The 12,827-nt window shown below is 38.9% G+C and overlaps 1 protein-coding gene across 9 annotated transcripts in view; it reads left to right on the forward strand.

Annotated features, from left to right (window-relative positions):
• RNF144B (ring finger protein 144B) overlaps window positions 1–12,596 on the forward strand; it is a 131,024-nt gene extending 118,428 nt beyond the window's left edge. For all 9 annotated transcript variants that reach the window (XM_034762398.1, XM_034762401.1, XM_034762396.1 and 6 more), the window contains 4 exons: window positions 2,610–2,814; window positions 4,596–4,740; window positions 6,433–6,522; window positions 6,651–12,596. In XM_034762398.1, coding sequence (XP_034618289.1) covers window positions 2,610–2,814; window positions 4,596–4,740; window positions 6,433–6,522; window positions 6,651–6,791 — 581 coding nt within the window. In that variant the 3' untranslated portion in view covers window positions 6,792–12,596. The remainder of the gene's footprint in view (window positions 1–2,609; window positions 2,815–4,595; window positions 4,741–6,432; window positions 6,523–6,650) is intronic.
• Window positions 12,597–12,827: the final 231 nt, after the last annotated feature.

The following is a 12,827-nucleotide window of genomic DNA, read 5'->3' on the forward strand; positions in this document are numbered from 1 at the left end:
ATGAATATCATATTTTTGATTGTATCCCTATCACTCTACTCTTCCTCCTAGATTGTCTTCTTATATTGTAGGGTTTTCATGGCTGTGAGCAGATCTTCATATATATTTGTACAACACCTAGGAGAGTGGGCTCCCAATCTTGATCCAGGCACTACTAAATATTTAATAATATATGGAGATATACCTATCTCATAGAGCTGGAAAGGACCCTGAAAGGTCATTGAGTCCAGCCGTCTGCCTTCACTAGCAGGACCAAATACTGATTTTTGCCCCAAATCCCTAAGTGGCCCCCTCAAGGATTGAACTCACAACCCTGGGTTTAGCAGGCCAATGCTCAAACCATCGAGCTATCCCTCCCCCGGTAACGATGATATTAAAAAAACAAATCCACCGCTTGAGTGCAGCCGCCTTTGCAGTGAAAGTCAGCTGCTATTTTATAGTGCATAGTAACACTATGCAACAGCTTAGGACATGAATTAAAGAATATTGTATCCCAACTGAGGTAGGCAGAATGCAATTGGCTGAATGGAATTTGGCCAGGACAAATGGGTTATGCTTCTATTTCTGTGAAAACTGCCATGGGATCTTTAATGACCACAAGTGACCAGAACCTCCATTTTATGTCTAATCCAAAGCATGGGACTTTTAACAGTACACTGTCCCCTAACACCATGTGAAAGGCACTGGTTTAGTACCAATTCAAAGGAAAAAGTATTACCCACAGAATCAAAAACACCATTCTGCATTTTCCTAGGCTGTCTTCCAGATCACACCTGACTGTTTGTATTGTGAGAACTGACCAGAGCACAGCCTCTGGTGGTATGGCTGGTATGCGGTTTAGGAAAACTTCCCTGCTTAGAGCTGAATCTAGTTGGCTGCCTAGGTTGTGGCAAGTCAGAGGAAAGGTGGAGGAGATCAGGAGAGGAACCACTATCTCACTAGAAGTATTCATCAACTTTTTAGAGTTGTGTTTGCTTCGTATTTTTAGCTGCAACTTTCTAGGCTTGGTGGGCTTTTCTGGTTTCATTGTGCTCTGTGCTCAAGCAAATAGCACATCACAGCAATGACTGCAAAGTACCATCTGTATGTTCTTTGTATACTGGTTGGGCAGGGAGTTTCATTTCATGCATCATTTATATCTTGCTGCAAAGATTCCACAATTCCAATAAGCTTTAAAAACAGCGAATGCCAAAGACAGACATTCTTCTCTCTCTTTCTCCCATCTTATTTTCGAAAGAACTCAAGTTTCCAGAGCTGGGCATATTAGACACTGCAACTTGTTTTGCTTTCTCTGCACTACAGTGCTAGAAGAAAACACTTTTGTGTTACATTTCTGTAGTTGCAAAGGCTAGACACATTGGACAATAGGTTAGTATCTACTGGGGACTGATCTTATCCTGTGCTGAGCCGCTCTTATGAAGTACTGAGCACTCAGCTGCCAACACAGACTGCAAGTTGCCCACCACTGTATCAGAAGTTCCCAGTGGAACAGGAATTGCAGGTGACTGGCAGGTTACCTGCTCCCAATAGACTTTTTCATAGATTTTGGTGGTTTGCAGCCTGGCTTTCTCCAGTTTGTGCTGGAAAGCAGTGAAATCAAATCAAATCTATCACTAGCAGCGAAACTCTGTCATCATGGTCATATTTTAGCTGGGTTCTCCTTGAAATGTCTCTAGGCAACACGGGGGCACAGTAGCAAAAGTCAACATTTGTCACTCATTACCAAATGATAGTGTGTATAAGATACCACATCGATGCCCGGGGGATAATGACGATAGCACAGAAGCTATTGTGTGGTAACAGCTGACCAATGTTGTTTTTTTAATGATGACCACTTAGGGAGGAGAATAAGTATCACTATTCTTAGTTTATAGATGGGGAAAATGAGGCCCAGAGAAGTGACTTTACTCAGACTTGAGTGGAGCTACTCCTGATATAAGTGCAAGATCATAATTGCTTATATTTTTAGAGGGATATTAGGTATATATTCATGTTGACATTATGTAAAAATGTCCCGCTTTTAACAGACCTATTAGCTAGCTGTATTTATTCCTATTTTTGCAATTCAGTCCTGTTGCCTAAGACTTCAAGGACATGTCTAACAAGCAGTTTAAGTTTAGAATTGCAGCAGTACAAATGTAGCTAAGTATTTATTTTTTGAAGGAGTATCATTCCAGCCCTTAAGGAAGAACAGTTTTTCATTTAATTTGCTTTTCCAGAGTGTACCTTAAATGGATAAGCCAGCTATGCAGCAGGGCCTGTAACTGTGCAACAGAGACAAATGTTGTTCTAGGCAGAGATGTGCATGCTCTTCTAGAGAGAGATGGGGAGACTATCTAACATTCACTCATTAACTTATCACCAACTTCTCATGGCGAAAGACTGAAGTTTGTCTGATGGTGTCTGACAAATTCTCATCATCTTAATTATGTGTTCAGTGCAACACTGCTTGAACTGTGGCCATAGTCTTAGCAATACAGAATCCTTTAAAGAACTAAGTGGGCAACGGCTCAGGCCTTGTATGACTAGAGAAATGGTAATTGGAGTGAAAAAAGGAGTATATAATGAATGCAGATTTAAACAGTTTTGTTTCCATATTTATGTTTCAGAAGTCCACTTGGACCCATGCAGAACGTGGTGCCCTGCTGCTGACTGCCAGACCATGTGCCATGTTGAACTGAGTGACTCAGGACAACCAGTGCCTGTGGAATGTCCAGCTTGTCATCTGAAATTCTGTTCATCCTGCAAAGAAGTATGGCACCCAGAGCGCTTGTGCCAGGAAAACCAACCCATTGTAATACCAACTGAGCAGGGGTAAGAGCAGAATTCAGCTAGGCTGTGCCATCTTTCAGCTCTGCTAGTGGTACAAAATGGATGTCCAATGCCACATATACTTCATGGACCTGCCTTCTCCATATTTTAGACTTATTTCTAATACATCATTACAGCTGTGGTTTCTAAATATAATTCACATGCTGCTGTTACTCCTGCATTAAGTAGCTACTTATGGAGTTGGAAGTTCCATGGTCCTCAGTCTGGGTTATCCAGTGCTTTGCACCTCTGTGTGTGTCATTCAGATCTTGTCTACACACACAAATTATACCGCTTTAACTATATCAGTGTAGTTAAAGTGAGGCAACCTCCCTAGTGTGGGTGCAGTTACTGTACCAATATAGCTATTTCCACAGGGAAGGGTGTCACAACTCCGCTCACCACTAGTGCACTTCCTCCTGGTCACTCTGGGGATTAACTGATTCCAGGTCCAATGCCTCCTTTTCACCTCTCATTGCACATCCTACCTTCTCTTCCTAGCTCTCAGTGAGGCAAGATGCTCTGTGTTCAGGGCTTAGTCTTCCAGCCACGTCATGTGTGTCAGGCAGTCTTCCCATTCACTGCCTAGCTAGTGCCACTTCCCCAGTGGCTGGTAGGGGAACCTGGGCCCACCCTCTACTCAAAGTGCCACCTCAGGGACCCTCTGATCAGTAGCTAAGGTCTATTTCACTTCAGATTTTACCGCCTTTCCCCTCAACCTTTCCTAACCTTTTGGCTCCCCCACTTCTCTGGGTTTGCCCACCCCAAAACTCCCTTCTCTCAGAAAGCAACTGCAGTTACTCTTCTCTATTGCCAACTTCCTGCCTTTATAAAACCCTGCCCAGCTCATTCCTCCTCGGTTGGGCTCCTTCCTTATTCAGTCAAGGGATTACTTAAGCCACCTGATTCCCCTCAGCCGCGGCCTGTCTGGTTAATTGGCCCCCTCCTGAGCCTACAGTAACCCCTTCAGGGCCAGTGTTGGGGTGAACAACCCGTCACAAAGGGGAATAAACTAAACCATCATAAGTCACCTTTAAAATGACATAACTGCGTCTATACTAGCTGTTACACCAATTTTACTCTAGAGAAATCATACCTCTTAACATAATAGTTGAACTGGTATAAAAACTACATAGACTAGGCCTAACTCTTGTGCTAAGTAGGTGACAAATTCTTCCACTGGTGTGAGTGGAGAATTCTGATTTGGTAGCCCTGTATACTCACTTTGCACAGATGCAAATGACTGCACTAGCTGTGTCCTTATAGCAGTCTATTAGTGAGGATGCATAGTTCTGGCAATGGCTGAATGTCTCTGAATTCTGTAAATACTCTTATGTTTACATTATACCAGGTCTCTGGCTAACCTGTACTCACAGAAACAGAACAGCATTCACTGGCATGCACAGAGTAATCTTTAAACTCTCTGTAGTTTCCACCACTGTGAATATTTTTGGAAGAGTTGAAAGAGTTAAAACTAAGCATTTTGGTCAGCAGGGGGTTTCATCAAACAGGAATTGCCTGTGAGATCTTCATATGATTTTTGATCTTAGTATATGTTTTAATGCATTCCCTTGAATACGAGATTTTACATCTCCAGTACATTAAGAAGCTAACATCAGGCAATCTTGAAATTCATGGCGCATGCCAGACCATGGAGTTGAGTGTGAACTAGGGGCCCTAAAGAACATAATGATGCATAAACGACTTGACATTAGTACTCCAGTCAGACAGCCACAAGTTTTGCACTGAAATTTCATCTTTCATATATTTCCTTACCCTTCTAGAGCACTTACCAGGACTGACACAGAGGCTCCAATTAAACAGTGCCCAGTGTGCCGGATCTATATTGAACGAAATGAAGGCTGCGCTCAAATGATGTGTAAGAACTGCAAGCATACATTTTGCTGGTACTGCCTACAGAACTTGGATGTAAGTGCCATGGGACGAAGGTTCTAGAGCAAGGCTAGTTAAGGATTTGGGGGATAAGTCCCATATGTCATAACCGGAATCATGTATGTTCTAGTTCTGTCCCTTTATGCTAAGGATAAAAGGATCTTGACTTGAGTGAATGCCATTATATTTAAATGGAGCCTCATGGTGGCCAAAGCTTAAAAGTTACTTCTGCCTCCAATGAGCCTCAAAGAGATTTCTTTCTTTTTTTCTAAAATTGAAGTGGATTGTAGTCAAATCTCTTGGTCCAATGCTAATTCTCTTGGAGAAGATGGATTTTCCAATACTATTGCTAAAGATAGGTGGGTTGAGAGCTATTTAGTTGTGTTCCCCCTTCCTTTCCCCTCCCCCCAATTCATTGGATTCCAACCTGTTAAAAATGTTCAGATTCGGTCTGGTACAGATAAAGGCTACAGTTTCAAATAGGGGTCAATTCAGAGCTCATTTAAACTAGGCCACTTCTCCATAGTCAGTCTCTAGTGCTGTTATAGCAGACGAGAATGATCCAGTTAATAAGTTTGAGGAGGAAAGTGTTTTGGAAACTACTTTTCATGTTCAGAATCTTATTAGGGATACAAAGAGCTCAAGAGGAAGGGAAAACAGAAAGTCTGAACTTGGAGGACACTATCATCATAAAAAGTCCCCATCTGCAAGTTGCCAAGCACTGCCACCAAAACATCAAATATTCTCCACTTGCACTGACTTTGAATTCTAAAGGAAGGTCCAAAAGAAGGAACATACGGGTGTACAATGATAACATCAGGTTTTGGCACAGTCAGTAGTAATATTTGTGGGAGGTGAGGAAAAGAACTCTTTGTTCCAGCACTTGAGGTAAAATAAAGTTAAATAGGTTTTTGTTACACAGTTTGGAAATGATGAAACTTCCTTGTTCCTCTTTATTCTCTATATGTTAAACAGGGTGTGCTCAACTTTCTATCCAGGCTGTTTATTGGTGCTGTTTTTTCAAGTCTGTTTTGGAGTACGTAGTGTACACAATCATTGTGTAACACTATGAAAAATTGGAGCGGTGTCAAGTTTCCATAATAGTCTAAACACGTGAAGCTGTGATAGTTGTCTGTAGATATGCCTTTAGCTGATTTTAATCAGTTAAAGATAAGTCAGTTAAATGATTTCTTTGACGAGGTGTAGTCATTGCATGGTTACAATATAGCTCTTATAAACCCACTAAGGTTTCAGTATTCAAAATTTACTGCAAGGTAATACTTGTATAACAATAAAGTTAGGTTGAAGAATGAATGGAAAAAGCAGGGCTCAAGCTACAGGGGAACTGTCGGGGGAGGGTGTTTGGAAACTGAGTGCCACTCATCTTGTTGAGATAAAGTAATTAGTTTGATGGGGGAGAAAAGGAAAGTGGGGACTTTCCATTTTAAAGAGCAGCCTGTTAAACCTATGGAAGAACTGACTAGAGAACAGAGAAATATTAGGAATACAGAATGTAAATATTAGAGATATGAAATATCTTAGTGTGTCTTATAGATCTAAAGTTTCCCATTTAATTTCTCAGAGTAATTAAGTAACAGGCAGGCAAACTTCTCTGCCAGAACAGTTAATTTTACTGCACTGTCAGGAATGTGGTAGTTCTACTCCTGTCTTGTTAATCTCCCCACATTAACGTGACCTGCTCAGTACTGTTTTTCTTTTATCTTTCAGAATGATATCTTCTTAAGACATTATGACAAAGGCCCCTGCAGAAACAAACTGGGCCATTCTCGAGCCTCGGTTATGTGGAACAGAACACAGGTATGCTGATAACCAGCTCAAACAGAGCAATGACAAACATCACACACACACACACACACACACACACACACACACACACACACTTTATTTTCTTGTTGGTTAATTTTTCTTTTCTTTAAATTTTGCAGGTTGTGGGGATCCTGGTGGGATTGGGTATCATAGCGCTGGTGACTTCTCCCTTACTGCTTGTGGCATCTCCATGCATTATCTGCTGTGTCTGCAAATCCTGCAGAGGCAAAAAGAAAAAGCATGACCCACCGACAACCTAAAACTCTGTGTCTGTTTCTGCCTCTGTCTATACAGTAGATGTACGTGAGAAAGCACACAGATTGGGTTTTGGTGTCATACCTACCAAATAATTCTCCCTCTACTTGCCAACTCTGAGGATAAGTGCCTATTGTTTTCAGGCCACTATATTGCTTGCAAGTCACAGTTCAGGAAATGACTGAGGGATTGTAGTGTGTATATATAATTTAAAAAGGTCACTTTCAAGTAATTCAGCCACAAATATGATCCACCTTTAAAACTGTTAGAATCTTGTAGAGAGAGGGATCTTCCAGAACCTGAACATGTATTTATCCTGCAATATTGTTCTTCTGCTTCTGCAGAACCAGTCATGCAGCCAGTGGAGGGAGTACAGGTAAATGAACAAGCCCACTTCTTAGTACTCTGCTGATTATAAAGTAAAAGAAGAAGAAGAAGCATGTTGCTGTTATCTGCTGGCTTGTGACCTATTAAAAATAACAAATATATATTTACATATATTTGATAATTTCCCTTCAACCAGATGCCACAGCATTTTGTGTTGAAGGGGTAAGGTGGGGGAGGGGAATACTAGAGAAATAATGAAGAGGATATTTACCAAGAATGGATTCTGGTAATTATCATTTTGTAACTATACCATTGTGTTGAATTGTATGGATTGTACTTCAGTGAACACACGCACAGTCACTTATACCACACTAGTGATTTTTGGTGTATGACACCATTACCAATGATCTACAACACACTATAAACTATCTTTAAATTATATTATTTAGGTGTATTACCTAACAACTGTGAAAATACCATGTGCATCTCACAGTCGGCACAAATATAATACCAGATGGTATAGCTATTGCAAACTCTGATCTTAATTGGATATTCATTACTGTGAAAAACAGGGCCAAACTAGCTGCTGTTGATGTCAGTGGTATTTTTACTATTGATCTCAGTGTGAGCAGTAGCAACCAATAAAATATTCTTTCCTATAAAAAAAATCTCATTTGCCAATGCCTCAGTGGAAATCACTGTCGTGTATATGCTGTGTTAAAAGGTGATGTTACAAGTCAACCATGGCACATCTTTCTTGAAATGTTAGGTTTTTATACGTGGCTGCTACATGCTTGGGTTGACCGCTCTACCTACTTGTGGCTCCATTTCCCTCTGCCTTTTGTGAGTACCGTGGATGTTGTAAACTCGTGGAAACAAATCTAATGTTTTAGTGAAGGCCATGCTACATCTCCCATAGAATATCCAGTAAACCATATAAAACGCATGTGGGTATATGTATGGTGTGTGTATGTATGTATCCATACAAAGTACATAATATTTAATATATTTTGTGTATATATACACACTCAGAGAGTTCTTTATACATTTTTAACAGTTTATACAGGGTAGCAACAAGAACCTTGTAAAAATTACTCAATACAGGTTAGAGATGTGGCCAACGCATCCCACCAAGTAACCCTTTTAGAATTGTGGCAACTAACACAAATTCCTGGATAAAAATTAACTGTATTCATTGGTAATTATTATTTCTATCCCCCAAAAGGGTAAAGAGCCCTGTTATTAATGATTTATTGGTAGTTACTTTATGTCTCTAAACGGCTGTCATTTAATGCTTTAGTTTAATTTGGTTCTTCACTGCAAGCATGATTCAGATTCTGATCTCAACTATGCCAATGTAAATTCAGAATAACTCTTCTGAAGCTAATGGACTTCACTCTGGATTTGCATGGGAATAACTGAGATCAAATTCTGATCCATGGTGTTTATACTACCATTAGTTGGTGCTTACTTGTGTTCTGGGCTCCTGTTTGTGCATTTGATATTTGTGGGAATTTACATGAGTTTTCTCTACAATCAGTAGTAATTCCAACCCCAGTTGGCAAGGGCTGGAAGGAGAATGAAATGTGGTGCAAAGTCAGAAAAAGATATCTAGCCTACCCTCCCTTCCAGGCTACAAAGAGAAAACTAAAGTGAACATCAATTTTATTTTGTTTGGCTAAGCCTCAGGAACTTTGCCTTCTTGGCAGCTGTAAATGTGACCTTTTCGTTCAACTTCTCTCTCTGGCTGCTGAAACAGTAGTAAACATCTTATTTTAAGGAAGCATAGTCTGCAGAGCAGACTAACAGGGACAAAGACCTGCTTCTCTTTGAACAAAATTAATGTTGAATGAATTTGCTACCAGTAATGACTGGAAGGTAGACAGTGTACTAGTCTGAAAGACTGTATTTCTTCTCCATCCAGAGCTTCTAAGTGAAGCAGGAAGGTGGTCAGTACATTCTAAATATAGAGTACAATGCAGTCCAATGTGGTTTATAATAAGCTGAGAGTATTTTATGTATGTGTTTTCTTTAGGAGCGGTAATGGTCGTGTTGGGGGTTACTCATGACAAATTAAAATGTTCGGCCTTTGGCCTTGCACTGTTTTTCTACCTACACTTTTACAGCACCACTATCATTTCCAGTTTATCCGTGATCTTCTAGTAGAGAAACTCACTTGAACAAACTCCCAAGGACAAATTGCTGTAAAGTCTTTTTAATCAGTGCTATGATATTCAATATCCCTCACCTATTAAACCTCATGGTGTTTTTCATATTTTGTATGTATTCACTCTGTCCAAACAACTGTCCACTCAGTGGGATTGGTACAATTCTTCCCCTCTTGTTATGCTGGAAGTCAGTGTTGCCTAACAAATGAGGAAGTTCCTTTCTTAATTACAAAAGTTTTGTCATTAACGCTGCAGTTACAAACCAGAGGCTAAATTCTGCTCTCAGTTATACAGTAACTGAGGGCAGAATTTTGCCCAATGTACATTGATGGCTATAATGTAATTGCATTCCTCAATTATGTTAACAGAATGCAAATTTTGTCCCTTTTCAGTGTTATAGAATTATCTAAATTTAATGTGAATCTCTGGTTATTTAACAAACATCAGATTTTTATAAAATGGTTCAGAATCTGAAGTTTGATTTCCTTATGATGCAAATTCAGAATACTAGTTTTGTTAATTTAAATAAACACACACACGAGCCACAGCACTGAAAAAACAGATGATAGAATATCCTTTTACTTTGGGTCTATTAATTTAGAATCAAGGTAGTTTATTTCTGAAGCAATATTTTACACAGTACTCTAATTACTCTAGAACAGCATTTTCAAACTTAAAACTATGAACCTTACCAGCCTGGTTTCCCTTAAAAAGGGGGTGTGTGCTGCATCAACCCATCTTGGTTTTTGAAAGCAGTTTATCTGAGGCTGTGGAACAACCTAAGCACTGATTCTGCCAGCTGTTAGCCCATGTGCTAACTTTATGGGAGTAAAGTTACATAAATGCTTAAGTACTGGTAGCATTGGGGCTCTTTTGGTTGATGTAGCTGTTGCTTAGTTATTCTGCACACTGGCCAGATAATCAAGCAGTCACAGTGAATCTGTTCTGGGATTCCAAAGAAATAACTTTAGGCAGATTTTTAAAGTGTTTGTTTATGAATAAGCATACACTAAATGGCAAATACAGCAAGTTATATAAGCAAGATAGTAGTGCCAAAAGTCCAAAGGGTCCTGGGACACAGGGTACATATGACTTCTTTAAGTAATGCCACCGTGAATCTCGTACAACCTCTTACAACTCCAAAAACTCTCAATGAGTGTTGAACGCCAGAACCAGATTTGATTCATACTGTGCCAGTATTTACTTCTCCTATTATTGTCAATCTACAGTTTTTCCCCAGTGCTTTTGATCTTGTAGTGACTAACATGAAGGCTAGCATATTCAGAGGCATTATGGATTAGAAGACTGAGCCTGGGATTTATGGGATGAGCTTTTCTACATTCAAATCTCAACTCTAACACTGAGTTGCTTTGTGGCCTTGGGAAAATCAGTGTAGTTTACAGTGTAATTTCACTTAAAATTACTTGTCAATTCTGAGAACATAGGCCCTGGAGCCTCGTTTTCAAAGGTGCCAACCATGGAGTTCGGTTTAAATTTTGGTTGCTCAGCATCTCTGAAATTAGGCTCTAGATGTCTGAAGAGTGGCACCTAAAATTAGAGGCCACTTTCAGAGAATTGGCTCTTAACTTCAATGGGCCAAATCTTCAGCTCATGTACATTTTCATAGTTCCACTGCAGTCAATCGAGCTATGCCAAATACCTCAGATGAGAATCTGCCCCTGTGTCTCTCAGGTCCCAATTATAAAATAAGGATAATGCCTGCTTACAATGAGCACCGTTAAATGGTAAATATTTACCATGTTTATGGTATAAATGCTTCTCTGCAGTATCTATTTTAACTTTAGAAGATACATAGTCAATGCTGCAGTAACTGATTATTTTTAATGGTGCATGTTTTATTTACCTCACAGAAGGGGATGAGGATTAACAGTAGTTAGTTAGTACAGTGCTTTGAGGACGTTAAGTGCTATGTACTGCTATTTGTCCAGTAACATAACATAAAATAAGAAGTCCAAAGAAAATCTAAAGTGTACATAATATTTACATGATTAAATTAAAATGAATGTTAAACCATATTTTCTTATTGTATGTGAAAATATGTAAATTAGCAAAGATCAGTTTCACCTCTCAGTTGTCACAAAGAGGTGGTGATAATATGAACATTTGGCTGACGTATTTGGGTATCAGTGGGTGACTGCATGGTAGTGTCTGTTACTTTTTGTTAAGCTTGAGTTCCAGCTTCCATTGTAGTCCTTCCTTTTCAGTTGCTCTTATCTTTCTCAGATTTCTTTTTCATGTTTTTCACACTTTGAGGCCAGATATTTTAGAACAATATAAGTGGAGCTGTTTAGCTACATGAGGATGAAAACCCCCAGCATGTTATCGTAAGTTATAATCAGAATTTCTATATTCAGGTAACGATTGAAGCTAGAAATTTCATACTTGGGTTGTTTTGTAAATCTTATTAAGACTTAAAATTTGGTAATGGAATGCATAGACTAACTGCTGTGGTAGAGATATCAGGGCTAGAAGCCCCTGGCGCTTATGAGCTTCAGATGAGAGACAGTTGTCTTTAGTCTTTGGGGATTATGATGAAAAAAATCCAGATAGATAGATATTCATGTTAAATACATGCAAACATGATTATACTCCACTGCTGAACATCCTAGGATTCCAATTCCCTATAAATATACTTGGAGTCCTGGTACACTTACACAGAAGATTGAAGTCTGAGCCTGCATATACTCACACCTGCAAGTGACATTACTCACAAGTAGCACTATAAAATACTTTAATAACTTAGTGTGTTATTAGAATTTTAAAAATAAGCAGCTTGTGATGGACATAAAAATACCTCTCTTGGAAGTGTCAGCTCTCACACCATTCCAAACACTGCTGTATGATAAACTTACTGCTAAGATTTTGGAGAACTTCAGTATACATTTAATTTTTAAATAACTCTAGTCTTGAATCAGCAAAATATTTAGGCACATGCTTAAGTGCTTTGCTGAACAGGGATAGACTGCTGAATTGAGGCCTCTAAGATTTATTGAATTATGGCATGGAGCTCAGTTATTCATGATGAACACAAACTAAAGGTCTGATTCCACAAACACTTACACTCATAATAATCTCATACATACATCATACAGCAAGCGCCTTACTCTAATTGATCATCATGGGACAACTATTTTATTTTCTGTGTAAATGGTCTTTAGCTTGGGTACATTTAGTAACAAGTTAAAACATGTTTTGTTTAGGGCTGTCAAGCAATTAAAAAATTAATCTCAATTAATCGCGCCATTAAAAAAATTGAGATTAATCATGTTGTTAAACAATAATAGAATACCATTTATTTAAATATTTTTGGATGTTTTCTACATTTTCAAATATATTGATTTCAATTACAACATAGAACACAAAGTGTACAGTGCTCACTTTATTTTTGATTACAAATATTTGCACTGAAAAATGATAAACAAAAGAAATTGTATTTTTCAATTCACCTAATACAGGTACTGTAGTGCAATATCTTTATCATGAAAGTTGAACCTACAAATGTAGAATTATGTACAAAAAATAACT

Source organism: Trachemys scripta, chromosome 2 (genome assembly GCF_013100865.1).
Source record: "Trachemys scripta elegans isolate TJP31775 chromosome 2, CAS_Tse_1.0, whole genome shotgun sequence".
Lineage (NCBI taxonomy): Eukaryota > Metazoa > Chordata > Testudines > Emydidae > Trachemys > Trachemys scripta.